This window comes from Poeciliopsis prolifica, unplaced genomic scaffold (genome assembly GCF_027474105.1).
Source record: "Poeciliopsis prolifica strain line A6 unplaced genomic scaffold, Auburn_PproV2 SCAFFOLD029, whole genome shotgun sequence".
NCBI classification, from domain to species: domain Eukaryota; kingdom Metazoa; phylum Chordata; class Actinopteri; order Cyprinodontiformes; family Poeciliidae; genus Poeciliopsis; species Poeciliopsis prolifica.
Genome location: NW_026562404.1, coordinates 3,140,026 through 3,163,759, shown reverse-complemented (window position 1 = coordinate 3,163,759; position 23,734 = coordinate 3,140,026). Strand labels below are relative to the sequence as shown.

The following is a 23,734-nucleotide window of genomic DNA, read 5'->3' as shown; positions in this document are numbered from 1 at the left end:
CCAGTCTGGCAACATTAAAAAAAAACAAAAAAACATGTAATTATCTATTCCAACAAACTTTAGATCAGCCAATCAATTCTGATGCCATGATGGAGCCAATACATTTCCTTTAAGTCTATCCGTAGTTCGACCCTCTCCATCTTGACCCCACGAGCTAGAGGCTCAGCAAGTGGCGTAATCACCCCGAGCTGACACCTCTCCCTGCGCGCTCTCCTCCTCTGTCTGCCGGATTAATTGACCATACGGTGCCTGTGATATCAGGTGGAGCTGTTAGAAGGAGGAGGCTATCAGACTGTGCCACAACCAGCTTAAGCAGAGACTTAGACCCCCGTTTGGGACAGATTTCTCCCCCCCTCCCAAAAATCTGTCCTAATCAGCTAATGGAGATTTTTAAACCCTGAAACAGATTTTTTGTTTTTTCTAATGAAGGAGGAAAAAAGTAGGTTGAGGTAAATGTGAGGACGGTGTTAGTGCAGCACGCCCTATGACAAGACCCTAAAATCTGCCTGTTTGAGCATTAAAGGGAGATTTAACAGGCAGGCTGAGCAGCTCGATTTGTGTCTGTAAACAAGTCCAATCCGATCAGCCGCTGGCTTTAATTCTGTCTGCCAGTGAAATTAGACGCAAATTTTTCTAAAACACGACCAACATGTAGCCATAAAGACATGCCTACGCACCGTCAACACAAGCTGCAGCCAAACACAGATGGGCGAGATGTGTGAGAAGTACAAGCGAAAGATGAGATATTAAAACCAGCTTCCTGCTATCAAATTGTGTGCACCCAGTCTGTCCCAGTCTGTGACATTCTCTACCTGAAGTGTTCGCACTGTGAAGAACAGGTTAAAACTCCGCAACAGTGAGAGAGGATACCGATGGAAGAAACGTTTGGAAATCAAGAGAAAAAGAAAGCTGATGAGTGAGGCGGTGGTTCGTGAGGAGGGAGAGCTGTAACAATGGTGGAGAAAGGTTCAGTGTGTGCGTGTGCGCATGTGTGTCAGAGGTCAGGAGCAAAGGGAAGCAGGCTTGCTGGGTTGTCTCTGAGCCGGAGTGGGCCATTAATTAAATCTGAGGGACAGACAGGAGGGCTGCCTCCCTCCTTCTCTTCCATGCTCCATCCTCCGCTCTCTGCCTCCACAGCCACTGGCTATTCAGACAGAAGTCGGAAAGAGGTGGAGGAGCGGAGAGAGGGAGGGGAGGCGGTGGAGGGAGCAGGGCGCCGACGTTGAGAGTCTGGCTGCCTGTGGAGACTGTAAACTGTGGCTCTGCGGTCAGACCAGAGACTCAAACAGGCAGATAAGGTGTTTTCGGGCCGCCATTCGCTCTCTCCCCCTCACTCTGCACGATCAGGCTCCCAGATGTAGTTACAGCCTGTTGGTGTGTGTGCTTGTGCGTGCGTGTGTGTGTGTGTGTGCGTGTGCGTGTGTGTGTGGATGGGGTTTGCAGCAGCGGTTTGAGGCACATTTTTGTGTGTGTGTGTGTTAGTGCATGCGCACCTTTCCCTGCACAGTTTTTAGGTGTTAGCTCGCGTGTGAATCTCCAGCTTGCCGTGTTCATCACAGACTTACTTAATTGTAAGTGGGATTGCTTTGAAAGTCCTCCTGGCAAGTTATTGTTTGTGCAGCATAGAAAGGAACTTTTTCATCAAAGCAGACATGCTAGGATCAGCGGGGATGTTTAACCTGATCTTACTAAAACACACAGGAAACGGGGTTATAAAGATTAAACTGCTTAACAGAGGTGTTAGTGCACTGCTATATTAAAAAGCCCATTACTTACAGATGATTTATCTAAAGATGATATAAATACAAAGTTGTGAAATTAATTCTTCATTTAGAAGAGCTAAATAATTTCTGCCACATTCTTGGTTCAAGATGCTTTAAAAACTTTGTGTCACTGTAATGACGAGTGAGGTTTATGAGTTTTATGTAAGTATGTATGCAGCGGCCATGAATAAAAGGGACAGAAAAATGCTGTTACGATTAAACTAAGAATGAAATCGATAAACTATGATCAGATATTTAGTTATTTTTGTCGTTTAGCATGTTTTCAAGGCAAACATGTCAAAATGATGCAAGTTTTTAAAAGTAGGCAAAAGCAGGTGTATTTGTATAGGATGTTTTAACTGTTCCGATATAAACATATAAATTCACCTGAAAGCAATATATTGATAATAGTTTCATAAAATGTCTATTTAAAAAATTTTTATGCCTGAAAGCTTCTGTTTAATCTAAGAAAAACATCTGAACTTAACACAAAGCAAATAGATATGTGTTCCAGTTTTTGGTACAAGATGAACCAGGGCATCCGCCATATTGGTTTCATTAGCGCTTTGTTGTATGTTTGATGTTCACCATGTGCAGATGAAGTTGAATTTGTGGCAATTAAGGATCCACCAATCAGTCTTTTTCTGACTTGTGCCCCGTTTAGTTTTTCTTAACAATCCCAACTGCAAAATACAATTTTAATCAGACAGTTTTTTCGCAAAGGGTTGCAAAACATAAAGAGAAAAAACCCAGAGTGCATCAAGTTATTTGACAGCGGTACTCGCTTTAAATACAGCAAAACATGCAAGAATCACAAAGACATCTCCGCTCGTACATAACTTTTACTAAACTCTTAAAAAGAGCAGGAAAATGCTTTCTGTTGGTTGAGGGACATGTTGAATTGAGTAGCAAGTTTATTACCATCCAGAACATAAAAAACATCCAGAAAGTGTGCCATTGTTACCCATCAGTCTGTAAAATAATCTACAATTTAAGTGCATGCAAATAAGACCATTTACACCGAGAACACCAGCTTAAAGACATACTACAAGTAATAAACAAAAACAAATAGAGCACAAACAGATTCATGGCAGCATAGCAACAAAAACCTGTTAATGTGATCTTCTCAAAAGTCATGAGTGATTTTAGCAACAAACATCGCATTGTGCCTCATCTTCGACCTACAAAGAACTTAAAATTAAAAACTAATCCGAAAGCTTTAAGATGCATATTGATTTAGGATTGTGTGGAGATAAAGCACGTTATTTGATCATGTAAATAATTAGAATCTCATGCTCTGTCAAAATAAAATTGCAGGTGACAGATTTCTGAAATCAGAAGTCAGAATGATTCTAACAGAAATATGTCCAAGCATAATGTGTTTTCCTGGTTTTAAATAGTGTATTCTTCAAGTTTGTTGCATCATCACTAAGAGCTTCAAGTGGCTTCATCAGGCTGTGAAGTGTAATTATTATCAGAATTCAAACATTTGCTGACCAAGCAAATGTTTGTCTATCTGTCCATCCATCTATCACTCACATCCTCACTCACTCTCCCTCGCTTGAAATTTGAGTCTGGGAAAGCATTGAATTTGAGCATGAAAAAAAGTGCCTTTTGCTGTTTGACTTGCACATGTTGGTGGCAGCGCATCCTCCTCTCAGCATGATCAGAGGCGCCTCCATCGCCTCCCTCCCCTGCTCTCCCGCCGCTCCCTCTCCCAGCTGCATCGGCCCGTAAGCCAATCAATGGCAGGGCTTTCAGGGCCGGCGGAGGCCCCGGCGCACGGAGGGGGATCAATAAGTTATTAGCACCATTCTGTCAGCTGTAATGTGGAGATTGATCGGGGGGCTGTGGCTGCGGCCCACCCCACGTCCCCACCTGTCACACCCCGCCCCGCTGCTCCCCGGCTCCTCGCGGTCCACTCTCCTGCTCTCCCTCCTCCCCGGCCTGATAAAGATGACAGATTAACAGAGTAAGAGAGGAATTAAGGAGTCTGGCTGTCTGCACTGTCAACAAGCTCTATGGGACAAAGAGAAGAAAGGAGGGCGACTGACGTTTGAAGGAGAGGAGGAAACAGGGAAAAAAGGAGGGTGAATTGCTCCTTTTGCCCTTAGATTTGCTCTGTCACATGAAAGTTAAAACGCCTTTTCCTCCTTTCCTGATCAAACTGTCCTTCACCGAGTGAATATAGAGGAATGCAAATAACCCACTGACTCAAAAGTTAAAACATGCCCTGAAAAGTTACCATTTAGACTGTTATTAGCAGTAAGATAATGGTCTTGGACTTAATAATTTGCGTATTTTGACAGTGAAAATTACAGGTTTGAAGCTGAAACAGAGCTCCTCACTCTACAACCAGTAATTCCCCCATAAAATTTAGGAAATTGGAAAAAGGCACAGAGTTGGAAACTTAACTCTAAGCAGTGTCATTGGGGGTAAAATGGTTTGTATAGTTGCTTGCATAGCTCTCGGTTTGGCATTAAAAGGGAGCACCGGTGCTCTAAGAAGCCCCATTTAATTGGCTTTAAAAGCTTTCCGCCCTCAAATCTCTGGCCCTCGGGCGCTTGCTCAGGAGACGCGCCGTCTTGAGTGAGGTCGGCTCAAGAGACGCCTCGACTTTTGTGTGTTTGATCATGAGAGGCTCTGGATGTGGATGTGAGTGTGTGCCTGCTTGGAAGAAGAGGTTTAACTAATGGAGACTAATACGATAGATGGAGACCATCAGCAATTTATTTTTTTTCTCTGTTTGTGAACACAAAAGCAGTACATTGTTTGAAAATGTAAAAAAAAAAAAAAAAAAACTTGAGAGATCATGAAAGTAGATCACAGATAAAAGGGTTGACACATGCATTAAGTGAGTGAATACGTGGTCTTGCACGTTAGAAATTACCAGCTAAGTCTTTTCCTCTTCCCCCTTTTTTGTTGATTATTCAAACCTCCCTCCGTTGATTAGGCCCATATTGGTGTTAACCAACTTAACACCAACTTAACATTTTAAGTTGGTGTTCTCACCAACTTAACATTTTTATTGGTATTTATATTCTAAAAGAAAACAGAAAACTACAATAACACCACAAACACATTATGTTGTGTAGCTGTGAAGCAGCAGAAAATTACAGGTTGATATAAGCTCAGCAAAAAATGTCAGGGATTGTTTTTTGAAAATTTGTAATCCTGCAATGTGACAAGCTGTGCTGCTGTGCTACTGCCTTTTAACATCATTTACCTAATATTTTATGTCTTTGACTTCTGTTTCAAAAGAGACTGTGAAGCGTAAATATTTGTCTTTATTAAGTTAGACATACATTCACCTTTTGTCCAAATTCCAAGTTTCCAGCAGAACATAGAAACGCAATGAATATCTAACGCAGATGGCAGCGCAAAGTGGTTTGCGGAAGTGCTATGAAAATATACCCCACACCGACTTATCGGGATTAATTTCATGCTGCGCTAGACTGACACTCTGTCTGCAATGACGAAGATTTACTCATCTTCAAATCGGTGACATACCAAGAAATTTTCACCTTTTCCTTCCAATGTTCAACAAAATGGACTCTATTTTTTCATGCTTAAGCCAACATTAAAAACATTTTGCATGCGCCAACAGGATGAGAGACAGCTTATAGCAGCTTAGGTTCCCAATCAATATCATCCAGACAAACACATACTGCAATCAAAGACTTGGATATACCTCATTAAGTAGCTTTGATTTTTTTTTTTTTTTTTTTTTTTTTTGAAAAGTGAGATGTTACATACTTGCATATAAATAGCTCTAATGATAATGATGGTTAATAGTTCCCAAAATATCAAATGCCTTTTGGTAATATCCTACATAGGTGCAAAAAGTGTGAGAAAAAGCTGCATGAAAACAAGTCAGTGTTCAAAGCTCATATAAAAGTAGCGTCTTACAGTCTGAAAATTACATTATGTCTTTAGTGTTTATAACATGGATGGGAGTTTAGCTACATTGTTTATGAGGAAGTTTGATACTTATTTCTTTACATGTTTATTTTCTGCACTGAGGCATTTTGAAGAGCATTAAATGAAAAAAAACATTCTGAAGTTAAAGGAGCTTTAGATATTATGTATAGAACATTGAACATGGACCATCTTCTAAATCTGTGTTGGGTTAAAAAATATCAGAATGGTCCACCATTTTCACCAAAGGGAAAAGACGTGTTGTTTATAACGTTTCAAAGATTTTGAAAACTGCTGGTACGATAAATTTATCACTCCCTGGTTAGACATTTTGATTTAAACCCATGTGGATAAACTCAATCTTTGTCAAGATAAAAACGGACTTACTTTAAGATGGTCATATTTCAGAAGTCGCCATTGAGAATAAAGTGGCACCAAAGTAAAATTCCTTGCTTGCGGTGTAAATTCAGCAAATAAAGTTGATTGTGATTCTAATTCTCAATATTTAAATGCATAAGCACCACTTTTTATGAATTAACATGAAAATAAATGCTTCAAACTGTATTTAAAACAACACATTTCAAGATGGCGACTCGACACGGCTAATGAAGTTCTTCTTACTCGAAGGTAGACGACTCTGACAGCCAACGTGGTCCTTAAATATCAAACTGAGCCGGCTTCGGCTTTGCGACAAAAATATGTTGTTTGTATTTATTTCTTTTTTCTTTTTTGTAACTCCGTTTTTTATTTTTATATTTGCATGCTGTTTGCACATGCTGTGCAAATGATGAAAAATTGCTTTGTAGAGAAGGCGCGAGCGAGAGGAATCATTCTCCTCGAGGGCGGAAAAACCACCCCCCATCTCCTCCGCCCCTCCATCCCTAAAAATATGCACCGAGAGGTGAGAAAGAGGAGAAGCAGTTGCTGTCGTGGCTTGGCTGCGTTTGTGCAGGAAGAAACAGAATAGTTGGGAGGAAAAAAAAGAAGAAGAAGAAAAAAAAAACGAGAGGTGCACCAGAAATAAAGAAGACCGAGGGAGCAGTGACAAACGGCTCTTTCCTTCCTGCCGACGCTGAGCGCAGTGTGCTCTGCATCCCCTCCCTCCGTTGATTAGGCCCATATTGATTTGAGGCGTGTTTTGGGGGGGTTGAGGAGGATGGGGCGGGAAGGAAGAGAGGAAGATGAGAGGGGAGGAGGAGACGGCGGTGAGGAGGTTCTGTAATTGTACACTAGATGCTCCTCTTTGGTGGCGGGGGGGACAACAGAGGGGAAGAAGCGAGTGTTAATGGGAGGAGAGACGAAAAGCTCCTGACGGGAGCAGGGCTCCGACACGTCCGGAAGGGAGAAGAGGAAAACTGACGCAGGCGGAGAAATGAGCATTCATCACGGGAGAGTAAGCGAGGCAGTGTAAAAATACATGATTCGGCCATAACGTCACCTGTCAAAAACTTCAGAGGGAGAAAAGAGAGATGATGCAGCGCACTTTAGTGAGGCCACAGACTTTTGCTCCAACATCTGGAGAAAGACGAGGAGGAGAGGGTAGCTCTGATAGCAGTTCAGTTTATACTGATGGATAGAAATTTTTGGAGAAATTGCAGGAAAACGAAGCCCTTGCACCCGCCTCAAACAGAGCAGCACACATGTGAATTACCTGGAGAGATCTGTCATCCTGAGCGGTGCAGGCTTCCTCCTCATCACTGACAGAACAGGCACTTCTCCAGCTGCCCGGAGCTTTGCTTCACCTCCTTCGTTTCTCTTTCTTTCCAACCATCACTTTCTCCTTTGCATTTCCACAACAGCAGCCATGTATGCAGGTACACAACAGAGCACAGTCTCAGCATCGAGGCCGAGCTTTTGTCTTTCTGTTTCTGACTTCTCCTGTCTTTCATTCGCAGACGACCTCCTGGGCAAAAGGAGAAGCTTCTCTCCCAACAGCAGCAGCGATTGTCCCTCTGATAGCAAGAAATCACGCAGTGTCTCTCCAAAAGGTAAGATTCACATGTCATAACAACAAAGGTAAATGGGGTCCTTTTCGTGTAACATACAAGTTTAATATCATTTGTGATGGAAGACAGAACAATATAGCAAAATGAAGGAAAAACTAAATTGAAAAGTGTCAAGTATAAATAAATCTAGGAGAGCTATCAAGTCAAGAGAGTTATAAGTTACATAGAGGAAGTTTATTGTTTGATTTTTCTTCCTAATAAAAAAGGAAGGCCACTTTGTATGAAAAGCAACATGTAAAAGCATCATGATCAATATTTCATTAACTCCACCAATCACAGATTTTGTAAAACTCTGACCCCTGACAATATAAGATCATTGTAATTTCCATTAAAAACTATTCATTACAGCTAAATACTGACTTTGTCTATTGCTTATCTTTAAATGAAAGTAATAATATTATAGAAAATATAGTATAGGAAAATTTATTTCCTCAAAAACAGTTTAAAGTCAAAAAGTTATTCATTTCCACATCTAAATGTGAAACAGAGTCATTTCTTATTACTGTATATTTTATTTACTCCTCTACAAGATAAATCAAAGTTTCTTTACTTTTTTAAGCATTACAACAAATGTGAAAACATTTATTTCTTGCATTTCAAAATAAAGAGCAGATGTTTCCAACCAAATATTTTAGACAAAAAGCTCTGATTTACTGTTAGATAATGCATGTTTTTATTGTTTATAAGATACTTGAGCCTACTTAAGTATCTCAAGATACTTCATCACTCTGCAGTTAAACAGGATTTTACTACTATTTCAAAACAAAGACAATATTATGATAGTTGACAACCTCTTTAGCGCCTCATATCAGTGGACATTAACAAATTACCAAACACTCCTCCCTGCTATAAATGCTAAAACCACAGCTTTGCTCCAACAGATTCATCCTTCCTGCAATCTGCTGAAAGTCGTTCACTTTCTACCAGCTTTGTTCTCTTTTTGTTCTTCCTCTGGCCTCCACCTTATCGATACTGAGAACAACTAACTGAAACTTGCAGGAAAAATCTCCACAGTCCAAGAGTGTTGTCAGAATAAGTTGTTAGAGCTTATGGCATTTAAATTTTGTTGCGCTTTCTTTCACAATGACAATAAATTAATTCTAATTTGATTCATCGTTTGGAAAAAGATTTTTTATTTTTTATTTTTTTATGACCAGCCAATCTTGGTCAAGCATAAAATCACCTGATTCCAGCCACCCTCTTATTTCTTGGTCCTCTGTTTTTGTTTCCTTCTTAATCTTCTCCAAGTCAGTGAATGTTGCTGTGAGGTCGCACTTGAAGTTTAATTTTGAGCATTTTGAATATTCTTCATTATTATTTTTTTTGCCTCCGGTGATTTCAATAAGTTACTCTTTTTTTGGAGTGTTGAACTCCTGAAACTAATGTAACATTTTCAAACACCACTCAGCCTGAAACTTCCCACCAAAGACAATCGAGCTGCTTTATGGTGCCATGTTTTGGTGCTGGTTTAAAATAGCTCAGCAATAACAGCCGTCTCACCTGGGTTAAACTAATAGAGTGCAGTCCCACCGCTGCACTCTATTATTCATATTCCCTCCTTGTGTAGTGTGAAACTAGCCGCCCGGCGTGCGCCGTCCCTGTTCACTTGAGGAAGACCTCTCAGCTGATGCATTATACAGCAGCTCGCCACACAGTCAGTCCTATCAGACAAGCACCCCACACAAACCCTCTCTGATGGTTTTTGTGCAAGATGGGATCTGTTGAAGGCACATATAGGAGCACTTTGAGGTCCTGTTGGGTCCTCCTTCTGACCTCTGCCCACTGGGTGACCCGTGACCGGCTGCAGTCCTGCCTGGAGCCTCTTCCACTTCCTCTGTGGGAAGAGGCACTCATTCCTGGCCATTATAGTCTTACTCAGACACAAGGCAGCTTCTAAAAGATGCATAGGGTTAGTTATTGGCTAAGAGGCAGCCTGTTTGCGTAGTGCTGTGCATGTGGGTTGAGGCCGAGCTTCCTGTTTTTAAGGGAAATAGGGCAAAATTCTATTTAGCCTTCTGAGAGTGTGTAAAATATTCTTATGTTCTCATTACATACAACATGGGGATGAAGTAGTAACCTTGCACGGTCATCCTGCTGCATCAGAGCCTTTAAAATGCGATGCGGATGTTGTGTTTTAACCTTTTGCTCTGTTCACGCCCAAAGCCTGACGCTACACCTGTTTATGAACTGGATTTGCCGGCTGCATGTACTGGCCCTGAAGTCTGGCGACAGACGCTATCTTTTGATGACTAATGCAGGTGAAGAAATAGACTTGAAGAGAGGGAGGGAGGGAGAGAGAGCAGCGTGTGGATGGAGCCACGCCGCTGTGTAAATGATGTCTGTTTTCCTTTCAGCTGCAAAGCCGGCACCCACCGCTGTGTTTAGAGAGAAGAAAAACTTTAGACAGGCTCAGACTAGTTTCACACACACACACACGCATGCAAACACATATACTTTAGGACCTTGGGTGGATTAGCGGGAGCTTGGCGGCGGAGACAGAGATGCTTGCGTGTTTTGCTTCCTCCCCTCAGCACCTCCACCTCCGCTCCTCAGCGCCACTCCTGCTCGCCTGCCCGGGGCCAGACTCAGGTTTCAATAAGGAGGAGGGTGGTAAAAATAACCCCAGCTTTCCCTCCGCTTCTCCCTCCTCCACCTCATCTTCTGTCTCCTTCTTCTAACTCCTGAACCACCTCCCCTTGAGTCCCCCACCACCTTCGCCTTAGATCATGTTACTATTGACAGAAAGGGGGGAGGAGGGAGGTCAGAGAGTGAGAGATTAACCATGAGGGCTGACAGCTCTGTGGATATCATAGACAAAATCATTTACACTGCACCACTTTGATGCATTCACATACATTTTATTCTGATGGGTTTTATTTGTGCTTTCCTTATTTTGAATTGAAATCCTGGCATCGTGGATATGGAAAGTGCAGAGCTCTCTGCAGAGAAACCGAGAGTTCACCATGGGGTCAGTCTCCGCTTATGACTCTGTGTATATAACTTAATATGAGGAGGTTTCCGGTCTGTCTTAGTGAACAATATATGGATAAATTTCTGGCTTGTATCTGAAGAATGCTTCAGGCTTAAAATTAATTCTAAAAGTACAAAGTTTCAGGCCTGTAAACACTTTTTTTATGTACATACAGTAGTTTCGCTGCGTCCACTTTCTCCTTTATTCGGACATTTAAGAACAGAACAAGTTTGATTTTGTCATTGAAATACGTCTCTGTATACAGCCAAAAATGGTGATGTAATAGACACAGTCCAAGTTACAGGTGCCATGGCACTGCTGGGTTAGATAAAAGCCCACAAATTATCCACTGTGCTTTAAAAACTCATTTTAACAACATGATGGAGAGAGTTCTGCAGACTAGTTTTTATCAACTTGTATGGACTACATGCCCCTCCCTACATGTTGCTGTGCAATGCTGGTCACTTTTACCTTACAAGAAATAAGCAGAATGTTAACAAAATATCAAGAAAATCTACAAAGAACTGAGATGCACCAGTCAAAGTTTTGAGTCCGATTTCAGATCCGATTTCTCTGTATTGTTCTAGTTTGGAATTTTTAAATGAAATATCTCAATAAATTAAAAGGACTATACTACTTTAGTGAAAGCTTAAACCTGAAACATTGCAGGTTGCCAAGAAAGGAAAGGTTTCCACAGAAGGGCATTGTCTTCTTCACTTAAGATGAGTTCAGTGCATTTTGAATTGTGCTCAGATGTTTTAATCCACAATCCGTCTTTTAAATTTATCAATGGTTTAAATTTAAAGCCATTTACGTGAATATAATTTCCATTTTATGACTCGGAATTATTATTTTTGGGTAAATAATTTTAAAAAAGTACAAAGAACTAAATTGGTGTTATGTCCTCGTTCTTTAACCCCACATGTACTTTCTGATGAAACTCAGTTGGTGAATACTCTCTCCTGTTTTTCAGAAAACTCCCAGAGTCCCGTGGTGGAGGCAGGCGGCAGCCAAGGCCACATGAGCACCGTGGAGCATTACAGGCGCATGATGTCAGCGCTCAGTGAGCAGGGATCCTTCGAGGAGCAGCAGCAGCGCCTCTACCAGCTGGCGAGCAGCATGGGCATTCCTGGCCATGGTCAGTCTTTGGGCCCGGATTTTTGCTTTGTTGTTTTGAGGGTGGGGGATTTGAGGTTGCCATCGTCCTCGCCATCACGTCCAACACCGCAGATACCGACATTTCCCAGAAACAGTGTAGACTAACTTTTAGTCCGCCTTTCTTTACTTTGAAGTGAAACTCAAAACTTAATTGAGGTTCTACAGCAATTTCCAGTTCAGCTGCAACCAATCCGCTGAGGTGCAGTGCAGCTCTTTCACCTCAGTCTGCAGCGTTGTGTTCAGAGTCCTGCGGTACGCTCTGCTACTCTGCTGCCACGGTAAAATCCAGGCTCTCGGAGACGGCTGACATTTCTATTTGCAGTGCTTGCCCACCCAGCGTCAAAGTGTCACTCTGGGTGATTTCTGACCACCCTGGCTCTCTCCTGTTAACAACACCCACAAGCCCTCACATGCATCAGTGCCACGGCTGGTTTGGGGACTCTCATTGGCTGCCATCTGACTCCTCTTAAATCTCTCAACAACCAGAAAACCGCCAGCATTTCACAGATTTACTTGTGTCTCCACAGAAAATACATTGGTTTAAGCCTGAAAATGGTAAAGTTGTTGGAGGGAAATACATTTTTTGGTTTGTTTGTTTGTTTGGATTCTGACCTTTCCGTCATTACACATCAACATTTTCCTTAAAGTCTTCTGAAGACCCAGCCGTCAGATTACGCAGGTTTTATGAAATGTTATCGCTCTGCATAAATTCAGTTGCTTTTTTGGCCGAATTGTTGTCAATCTACTTTAATTTTTATTTAATTCGTACTGATTTTTAATTGCTGGCTGCAGATCTGGAGTGGAAGGCCTGTAAATGCTTTAATTGCCTTTTCCCTGTGTCGTAGAGGATTTACTTGGAAAATGCGTCACGTTATGAGGGTTTTATGGCTTGGTCTAATCGCTGGCTTCCTTTCCCAGAAGCCTTGACAGTTTTTATCCAGGCCCTCTGGGACTTCCCTGCTTTTGCTTCCATAGTTTAGGAATACAGAAATTTTTTAAACATTATCTTTTGTCCTGCAAACCTTTATTTCACTTTTGAAAAAAAGAAGCTTTTCTTGAACTGTTGAGATTTTGTCACAATAAAACTACAGACTTCAGTCTGTTGGGGTTTTATGTCATCTACCACCACAAAGAAGTGCATAATTGTGAAGCTAAATTAAAATTGATTACAAATAGAAATGCAAAATTTGTGGCATTCATTCGTGTTGAGACTTTACTTTGATACCCCCATATAAAACCGATTGCAATCAGTTCAGAAGTCACTTGATTAGTAACAAAGTGGACCTGAGTGTAATATAATCTCGGTTTAAATCCTACCGTTCCGTAAAAGCCTCGGAGGTTCGTTGGCGAATATTAGAAAAACGCAGTTTTTTTTGTTTTTTCAGATTCTTATTTGTAAAAAAACAAACAAAAAAAAAAGTTAAAAAACCATCAGTCATTTTCCTTCCACTTCCCGATCGTGCACTTTGTTGCTTTTGCTGCTTAAAATCCCAGTAAAAAACACTAATGTTTGTGGTTTTAACGTGACAAAAAGGGGAAAAGTTACAAAGTATCAATGCTTTCGATAGGAAGTGTACGACTGTGAGCTTGAGGATAAGTTTTTGGTAAAAACGTCTGCACAGTGAGTCGCAGTCTGCGTCCTCACATCCTGTAGGAGCCCCAGGCGGCACACTGGGCGACTTCCTCAAGATACCTGAAGACGGTATATTAGTTTATTTACGAGACACGTTATTAGACTTCCTCTTCTCTAATTAACAGGTGGAGCTTGATAAGAAACCGACGCTGTTAGACAGACGATGGAACAGGCAGAGAGATGGATGCTTTGTCTCTCAAGAGGTTGACATGAATCGTCCCGCCGAGGCCTCCTTGACATTGACCTGGTCTCAAATAAGCCCCCAGTGACCCCTTCCTCCCAACTCCCCCTGGGCCCCTCGTGTTTCCTATACATCTCCCTCTCCAGCACCCCTTCCCCTCCTCCTCTTCCTCCTCTTCTTCCTTACTGCCAACTCTCCCTTTAGCCTTGGTCCCCGCAGAGCATCCTTTCATGTGTTTGAAGTGTAGGGCACAGAAAATGAAAGTATGTGTGCGCGCGAAAGAGGCGGGGGTGAAGAGGATCTCTGTGTGTGCATGTGTCTGGTTGTGTATGTGTGTAGGTGCAAGGTGTTGTTTGAGAAGCTCTCTTTGGACCTGATGGGCAAAAGAAGAGAAGGAGGGAGGTTTGGGGGGTGGGTTGTAGCCGGGTTGTAGAAATGGCCAGGAGGGTTTTCCCTCCCTCTTCACATGATGAAAGAAGGTTGAGGGAGAGGGAAAGTGAAATGAGAGGTGGGGGTAGAGATCCAGATGAAAGTGAGAGGAGGAGTTGGATGTTTTGTCTCCTGCTGTTCGGCCCGACTCAAAACGTGAAGCATCTTTAGCATTGTCCTAAAAATGTAGAGAAAACTCAAGCAGGCTATTTGGTCAAAGGACAAAGACGTGCGCCGTTGCGGATTCACCACGTCTTTACAGCTGCTCGGGCTTAGACGACTGGCAGAATGCCGTCCTACGGAAAAGATACTTGAATTTTCTGGTGCATTCAGAGTTTTAGCGGATGGGTTTTGGCTTTTGTCGAGCTGCCCATCCACAAAATTCATCACCGATCCAGCCAAGCTGCATTGGCGCGGCATTAGCCTTTATTCTCGCGCTGAGGAAAACCCGGCTTTACTACGGGGATTTACAACTTCAGGGATGATTATGGCGAGAAAAATGGGACGGTACAAAAACGCAGTCTGCTTTCTGAAGTAACTTAATGGAACGAAAGGGGCCAGTTAGTGTTTGTGTGTTCTCAATTAGGACTTTAATTTGTAATGAGAGAGACACTCGTGTGATCCAGCAGCTGCAACATGAGAACAGAGTTTTAGTAGGAAAATGAAGCATCTGAGTACCTTCTCTGTGGAAACAAACACACACAGACTCGCAGAAGGGCAGCGCCTCAGGTGACCTCTGCTCACGTAAAAGAGAAATAAAGGGAAAGAGGGACGGGAAAAAATATGGACCTGTTGCTTCAGTGAGGTTTTATAAGGATACACAGGATAAATATAGATGTTAATAAGCAGAATCCAAAGAAATAAAAATAGTTACCAGTTTTCACATGTTTTAATTGTGTTGCTTCGTATTTTAGTGTTTTTTGCCTCGTTTCTAGTGCAGATTTTATTGTCTGCTTGAAATAAGGAAAAACTAACTTTTCTATAAGATATAAGAATTTATGTTAAGTCAATAATTAATGAACATTGATTAAAAGTGCTATTCCCTTCAGCAGATTTTTTTCACTGGTAAACATGGAGAAAAGTTTTGCTCTCCATATTTTTATATTTGTTTTGAGATGATTTTCTTCTGCAGCGTAGATATAAGTGATCACTTCTACCACCTTTTCCTGTTGAATTCAAATCATATTTTGTGCATTAGCAGTGGCGGTTCTTGCATAATTGGTGCCCTGAATAATTGGCGTCCCTGTTTCTGGCTCCACACACCAAACACACTGCCACCCTGCCAACAGAGTACAATCCAATGTTGTTTACTGTGTAACTTATTAGAAACATAAGAACACAACCAACAATATTGATCTCGTTATGACTGATTAGGAGTTCTAATGAGTTGTAAGTGGGGATTGATAAGTGGGTTCATTGCTTTTCAAAGTTGGAAATGAAGTTTCATGAATATCAAACTGTATTTTTAAATATTCTGTGTTCACTGATGAAGAGTTGTCCAGTTGATGTCCAACCAGTTTAGACATGCAAAATATTGAAAAAGAGGTGAACAAGTGCAGAGTTCTTAGAGAAACATTTAAATACTCCTTTAATTTAGCATCAGAAAATAGCTATTAATAGGATTCACATTCCCTCTGATTAGACTTTAAATTAGGACTTTCAAATAAGGAATAGTAATTACAGTGGACTGCCGATATTTGCATAATCAAAGTCTGTGAACACAAGCAATCCCTTCTAATAACATGTATAGTGGCCTAACTTAATGGGTCAAGCACATACTATACATTAATATGTATTAATAAGCACAGTGCAGTAGTGTGGTCTTAACTCTTCCGCAGTTATACTCTTCTGTTTCCTGTCTTTAGGGCCCAACCAATCACTTCCAAGGAGAATGAATGGCACTCCTGGATTGGCTGCTTTGCAAGTGTCAACCATTGACATGTCAAGTAGCATTGCACAGAAGCATCTCAGCTTCCCAAGCTGTATTATTCTTTTTACTATTTTAGATATCCCCTCTGAAAATAATCTGTGAATAATTTGGAGTCATGTTTCACATAATAATCTGAAAATTGGTGAATCTGTGAATAGGTGGTGGTCCACTGTAATGGTGTAATTATTTCTTTGTTTTACTTTATACACATTTTCCAGATCTTGAACCTGATCAAGTCAGCATATTGCACTGGCTGTGCCTAAAGTGAGAGAAGTGGGCGAGCAGAAAAGCTAAATAACGTTCACTCCTTTGAAGAACATCTACAGCAACAGAAAGCAAGCCTGAGATGCAGCATCTGAGTTGATGCATCATCCTGATTAGCTGCTGTAAAAAAAAAAAAAAAAAAAAAAACAGTTCTCAGCAGATGGCTCCATGTTGCTGCTAAAATACCAATTAGATCTGGCAAACTGCTCGGCTTGGTATTTTACATAACGTATGAAACGAGTCTAAAGATCCAAATCAAATTAAGATTAGTTCAGTTTTTTTTAAGTAGATAAACAATGTATAGCACACAACCATATAGACCAGATAGGCCTAGAGGCCTATCTGTGTACTGCAACTTTTGGGGGAGGCAATTCAGCCATTTGACTCACTCAGGTGTGTTGAAGCACAGATGAAACTTGGTCAACACTGGCCTTCTAGGTCTGGATTTGATGACTCCTTGTATTTCATCAAAACTTACATTCATAGCACATGTTACCAATTCACACTTAAATTTTGGACGCTTCAATTATTTTTATGTTCTACTGCATTTAAAAGAAAAATAACACCAAAATCTGTTTTTGCTAAATACTGCATTTGCTAATACGCATATTTTCAGCTTTACTCATATTTTCTTTCATCCGTGAGTTTGGGGTTTCGAGTAGCAGCGTCCCAACGCCTAAAGTTAGGTGATGGGATATGGTCGGGATGCCTTTGGGTCTGCGGCATTTATTCCTTTTAAAATCAGTTGCTTGGGAGGATGTTGTAAAGGTCCCATAATAAAAATTGCTAAAGCGTCCCTTGAACAGAGCCAGCCATGCAAAGTAATTGGTGAGACGGGATTTTGACCACAGAGAACTCAGAGGTCACCTGTTCCTCCCTGTCACAAGCGCACAACAGCCCGACTGTGTGTTTTTGTGTGTGCGCTCTGGGGCTTCACTTCCCTCTCATCCTTCTCTTATCTTTCTCAACCCACCTCTACCCCGCCACTTCCCCACAGACACGCACACACACCCACACACCCACACACTCTTGTCTGCCGCCAGCCGAGTCCCCTGTGGCCCGGCGCAGCAAACAGATCGATACACCGGAGCTAGGCCGCATTAATATCTGTCGCTTCACCCCCCTCCCACCACCGCCCCGGCGCCCACTCAGCTGCTTCAGTACACACACACACAAAACACACAGTTGGGCACGCACTAGCAGGCACCTAAATCACGCAGACACACAAAAACACACATCACACCCGTACCGGCGGCGGAAATGGCCCCTAGCTCCCGAGGGATCCGTCTAATTAAAAAAAGGGTGGTGGAGGGTCGGAGGGGTGTGCGTGCATGTGTGCGTGTGTGTGTATGTGTGTGTGTTGGGGTGGGGGAGTGGATAGATTGAGGCAGGGAGTGAGAGGGAGGAGAGAAAAAGCCGGATGGATTTTTCTCTCATTAGAAGCCATGTCTCCTGGTGTGGCCTGGCCTGGCTGATAATGATGAGTCCTCTTCTCCTGCGAGGGAGAGAGGGAGCGAGCGAGGCCGAGGGAGCGAAGAGGTGGAATGAGGCGAGCGTTTGAGGGCAGGAGGTGGAGGTGGAGGGACGGAGGAAGGGGGGCATGATGATGGCGGCGGCGCCGGCAGGGGTGGGGAGGAATAAAAACATTGTGTGCTTTTTTTTTTTTCTTTTTTTTTTTTTTTGTTCAAAACAGAATCTGGTTTCTGGTTTTCATAGTGTTGATCTGCTGACGCCAGTTTTTAACATATTCTGATTTCACTTTAAGGACTATAATATGAGAAGATATAAAGCAGCAGCATGGTACATATTTTTAGAATCTCACAGTTTTGAGGTTCATCAATTATTTACCATAGGATCAGAAGCGAAGTCACACCGTGTGTGTTGGTAGGAAAGCAGCGGCTGTTAAATACCATTTAGATCCATGTTTTGGTATTTTAAAACAGAGATGAAATGATTAGCTTCTTTTATTAGCGCCTAGCAGGGTTACTGCAGTTAGCATTACTACAACAGTCATTTCTGTGTGTTACCTACTGGAGTCTCCACCATGTTTCATCGCTAATACTGATGACTCAAAAGCATAAAATAGAGAAACTTTGCTGAACTCCATTTAGCCTTCCTGTTATCTGATGAAAGTCTTGCTCTCTCTCAATCTCTTGTAATGAATTCAAGACATGTTGTAGAACCAACCCTTTACTTCAATGTAACACTCTAATAGTTTTTAAAAAAGAACATTACTTATGGTTTAATGGTTTAATTGGCTAGTTTTGAGATGTCTTTACTCAGTAAGAAACTTTCGCACCAAAAGTTGTTGTATAGCGTGTTTACTGACTGGAAAAAAACATGGTATTTTTGAGTTTTGGACTTCTCTTATCAAGTCAGTCTCCAGCAAGGGATAATCAATTCAGTTACCAGGGATTTTCTTTTTTTCTCACCTGTTCTTAGTATCATTTAAAAATATTCATGTTGAATTAGTGTTTTTTACAGTTAAAAAAAAGCTTTCATTCGGCCTCCCAGTAAGCCAATATTCAGGCACAGCAAGTTAGTAGATGAGGAATTGGACAGATTTTAGCAGCCTAAAACTATAAATCCATCCCGATCGTTATCATGTCGACTCACCGACCTCTGTGCTTCTCCTGTTTCTGCAGACATACTGCGGGCTCGTCAGGAGGCGCTGGCTGCGGCAGTCAGGAATCCCGCAGCCTTAGAGGCCCACCTGCCCTCAGCGGGCAGCTCTTCATCATCCAGCCAGAGACGTAAACAGGGCCTGCCGCAGCACCGCGATGCGCATTACACCGACAGGTAAAAAAAAAAACGCTACGTCACAAACAGCTGCAGCCTTTCCCTGCTTATAATACAAGGAATGATAAAAGATTAAACGAACAAACAAATAAATAAATATGCCCCACCTCATCCTCAGGCTGAAAGGGTTAAACACCTGTCAGTTTTCATCAACGCACTACCTGCAGTTTTTTCTTCTTATTCTGTCTTGCTTTTGAGAAAGATTTAATCTTATGTCGGGCTTTTTTGTTACACACACACACACCCACACACACACACACACACGCACGCATGCACATACATATATATATATTTATATATAAATATATATATATTCAGTAACATCTCAGCTATACTGCTGTGAAGTTGCACGCCTGCTCTTCCTCCCTCTTCCTCTCCCTCCCCCCCAGCGTTGGCCCCTACGCCTCCCAAACAAAGCCAGGGGCAGCGGGAGTGGGCGGGTAATTGCTTGTCGATTATTTATGTGGCGCGGGAGAGGCGGGGGATCGATAATGGGCCGGCGGTGCGGCAGCAGGGGGTGTGTGTATCTTTATGTGTGCTTGTGTGTGTGTGTGAGAGCGAGGCAGAGAGAAAGATTGGTGAGGGGTAGGAGGGGGAAATGAGCAGGAAGCAGATCGGCCAGGCGCTGTGTGGTGCAGCTCTGGGAGACGGTGGGGGTGTATATATTTTTGTGTGCTAGCGCGAGGAGGGGGTAGCTTAGTGCTTGTGCATGTTTGTTTGTTCCATTTTTTGAGCCTGCGCTCTGATGCGCGCTCATCTATGCGTACTAAATCTGGGTTTGTTTGTGTGAATATGTCTACTAATTTGTGCGTGGGAGTGTGTGTGTGTGTGTGTGTGTGTGTGTGCGTGTGTGTGTGTGTGTGCGTGTGTGTGTGTGTGTGTGTGTGTGAGGGTGAGAGGCCAGTGGCGCAGTGTGAACGTAGTCGGTGAGCCACGCCTGTTCTCTGACAGAACACTGAGTAATTAGCCACACAGGACTGGGGGAAAGTTACCCAGGCCTCACCGTCCGTCCATCCATTACTGTCCAAACACATCCTCACATCTCGCTGTGAGCTCTCTTTAACCCCATCCTTCTTAATACGTGCTTTGCAGTAAATTAAAAAAAGAGTGATGAATGAGGAACATGCTGATGATCACTTCAGCTGGGTGTTCGGCATGTATGTAATCATGTGCTTACCGGCCGTGTGATGGCAGGACAAGACAAGGCTAAACTGTCTTGACTCTTGACATTAGTTAGCCTCTTGGTTTATGCTTCAGCTTCTATTTGCTTGTGCTGGTATAGAACTTGTTCTTGTAACCTCAAACTCTCTGTGTTGTAAAATCAAGTTGTGAAAACCTTTTAAATGCTTCCACGCAAACATACCCCTGATGACGTCACAACAGGGAAATATTTGAATTTTTGGGGCTGCTTTTCCATTTTATTAGCACTTTTTAAATCAAATTCGTCCTTCAAAGGTGTTCTATTTTATACAGGTATAACAGTTGTTTGCACATGCTGGGGGTCTATTGTTGTGTCTTTTGTGATGTCATCAGCTTTTTTTTTTTTTTTTGATTTTGTAAAATCCCACAGTAGGCATCCATACTTTGTTAACAAGTTGTGCTTTTATTGTAAGTTTGCTTGTATAAGTGGAAAGAGAAAACCACAGGTTAGTTTCTTTACTTTCTTTAGAGAGTAACTGATCTGATGTGAAATCTCAGATCTATTCTTTGTTTTCTTATGTAGACAACTTTTAGCTTCTAAACTTTCCTATTTGACTCTCACTAAAGTGACTTCTGCAAATCATTTTGTGCCAAGTATGTGTCAATTCATTCGCGTCCCACTTTGACAACCCCGGGGTTTAAAAGTAACTATTTCTAATCAGTTCAAAGTCTGTTGTAATATGACTCCAGTAAATTATTTTAAGAGAAGAAGGCGACTCATTGGCCTTTTGTTGTTCCAAATGGGGAACAGAAACAACATATTACAAAGTCTTCAAAAAATAATGTAAGACTGAATTATATGCGAGTTTATAATAAACTGTCTTTTATTATAAAGTACAGTATTATGCTTTACTTTATAAAATAAAGAATAATAAACTGCTAATAAACAGTAGTACAGTTTATTGGAGCGTTTAATTCATGAAAATACTGTGAAGAATACAACCGATAAAATGGGTCTAGGTGGATCCTTCATTGAGCATCACTTTTTTCTTTTTTTGCTGCATCAAGCCACCAGTTGATGTTTGCATTAGTCAAGTCAAGTCGAAGTAACAACCAAATGACTGAATTCCCATTGGGGCTATTTTAGATTTGTTATGGAGAATATCATCCTTCGCTTTGCGACCATTTAGAGATCAGCATTGAAAATTATTTGCTACATGTGCATAAAGGCATACATATTGGAAGTTCTCTATTGTGCTGTATTATTCTGGTGCTTGGAGGTGCTGCTTCTTCCTATGGAAGAGTATTGAAATTCAGCGACAATATGTGGGGATATTTTAATCTCTATTAAACGAGGAATAAATCTCCCTGAATTCGCTAAACAGGCTCCTCCGGTGGGTAAATACTCCAAAGTACTTTGAGTCGGTGAAAAGTTTTGGACCGTGGCTTTTTTCATCCCCTTGAAGAGAATCCAAACGACACAGCATAACATTTTCTCTGAGCTGTGGTGTGCATTCACTGTTGCCATTGTAATGATAGTTTTGGGAAGCCCCCTCATATTTTTACATGACAATGCCCCTCTGTGGGGTCTATACAGAAATGTTTTGAAGACCAGCTCCAAAATGTAGAGAAAAGCGTCTTCAGCCTGATTAATAAAGTGCCAGTATATTGGATGCATTAGGCAGCAGAACACTGGTGTAAAATCTGCACCAGTCGTCCTTAAGAACCGGTGCAAAACGTGAGGGCTGGACGAGTTAAAAGTGGAGAGAAACTTGTGAATGAGTCTAATTGCTCGGTTGAAGTAAAACAAAAACGGCAGCAAAATGCAAGCGAGCGGGCGAGAGATGGAAGCTTCCTCCTTTCTAACTCTCTCCGCAGCTCACCTTTCCATCGACCCCTCATCATTGATTATCTGGGGCCCATTAGGGCCCATTGTTAAAAACAAATCATTAGGGCTGCTCGATAGGCTTAGAGCCTGGCGCTCCATTTGTCTGGCCTTAAATGGCACTGGGCTCACCAAACATGTGCAAAGCAAATAGGGGAGGGATGGAGGGAAGCAAAGAGAGTGGGAAACACGGGAGCTGAGGACGGGGGTGAAGCAAAAGGAGACGGCGAGGTGACGGAGAGAGATGAACTAAAATAGAGAGTAAGGAAATCGAGAGAGTGCGAGATAAGCGGAGGACGAGGTGCGGAGGGAGGGTGCAGGGAGAGACGGAGATAGAGGGAGAGAGGGAGAGCGAGCGAGGAGGGAGCCTCATCCATTTTAATGAGCTTCCTGTGTAAATGTGTTCCTGCGGAGAGGGAGCCGAAGGCGGCCGCGCGGCGCTCCTAATCCCCCCACGCTTCAGTCATTAAGGGCAGCCCTTCACACACACACACACACACACCACACACACACACACACACACACACACACACACACACACATGGCCTGCGCTGTTGCAGGACGGGACCGCTGTCGCCGTTCTGACAGGTCGCCACACACCAGTGAATTCCCCGTGAGCCTGCGGCCCCTCTGCAGGGAGGAGGTCCCACGCGATGATGAGTCCACCTTCCTGTTTGCATCTGTGCTTCTTTTTAGCCTTTTAGCAAAGAGTGGAGGGTTGTGTGTGTGTGGGGGTGGGGAGGTGGGAGGGGAAAAAAGGTGAATGTTTTTTCTTCATCTTTTTATAGCATGTCAGTGGTTTGCCAACAAAATGCACAGAGTGCTAAAAGCAAACCACAGACTCTGAGAAATAAGTGCACAAAAACATGTGTGCATCACGCATCCAATACACACACACGTTCGCCTAATGTCTGCCACTCCTTCCTCAAAATTGCCTCCTATAAAAGGAGGAAGAGAGGGAGAGACGGAGGAGAGGAGGGGAGTGTCAGACGCACTCGTTCTCTCTGCTCCCTCTTTTTCCTCCCCGTGATTAGGCCTAATTATGGTGGCGCAGACGCCTGGCAGCCCCAGTCATGCAGCTTTAATTGACCGTTATTCATCTGCGGGCTAACGCGAGGCAAGGCGGCGCAAGGAGCGGAACGAGAGAGAGAATATCAGAAAGAGAAGGAAGGAGGGAGCAAGGAGGTGGAGGTGGGGGGGTTGTGATGAGAGTCTGGCATGCGGGAGCCGCGGTGGGGGTGGATGAGAGTTTTGCGGACGCCGTGGCGTAGTCTGGTGGAAGTGCTCGTCGCGGGGCTAATTGCTGGCCCTGAGGGATTAGGCCAGGTGATTACACACTGGGCGGTGTAATTACATAAGCGGCGGCTAACGGGGTCCTGGCTAGCAGCTCTGGGGTCACGCGCCACAGCCCTCACCCAAGATTAATTGGAGCTGCCACTGGAGTGCGAGGCACCGCCGGAGAGAACGGTTATACGATTAGTATTAACATTTCGGCTGCAATCGATGACACACACACACACACACACACACACACACACACACACACACACACACACACATGGCTACCCTCCCCCCCCCCCTTCAATCTCATCTGCCGTCTCCTGTTCAGCATGTGTCCTTGCCGTTTAGAGCAGAGGGAGACTGGCGGGCGCATGTG

The 23,734-nt window shown here is 42.8% G+C and overlaps 1 protein-coding gene across 1 annotated transcript in view; it reads left to right on the top strand.

Annotated features, from left to right (window-relative positions):
• Positions 1-23,734, top strand: part of samd11 (sterile alpha motif domain containing 11) — a 64,592-nt gene that overhangs the window by 30,148 nt on the left and 10,710 nt on the right. Inside the window, 3 exon segments of the mRNA XM_055049912.1 lie at positions 7,577-7,669; positions 11,632-11,796; positions 18,899-19,052. Coding sequence (XP_054905887.1) covers positions 7,577-7,669; positions 11,632-11,796; positions 18,899-19,052 — 412 coding nt within the window.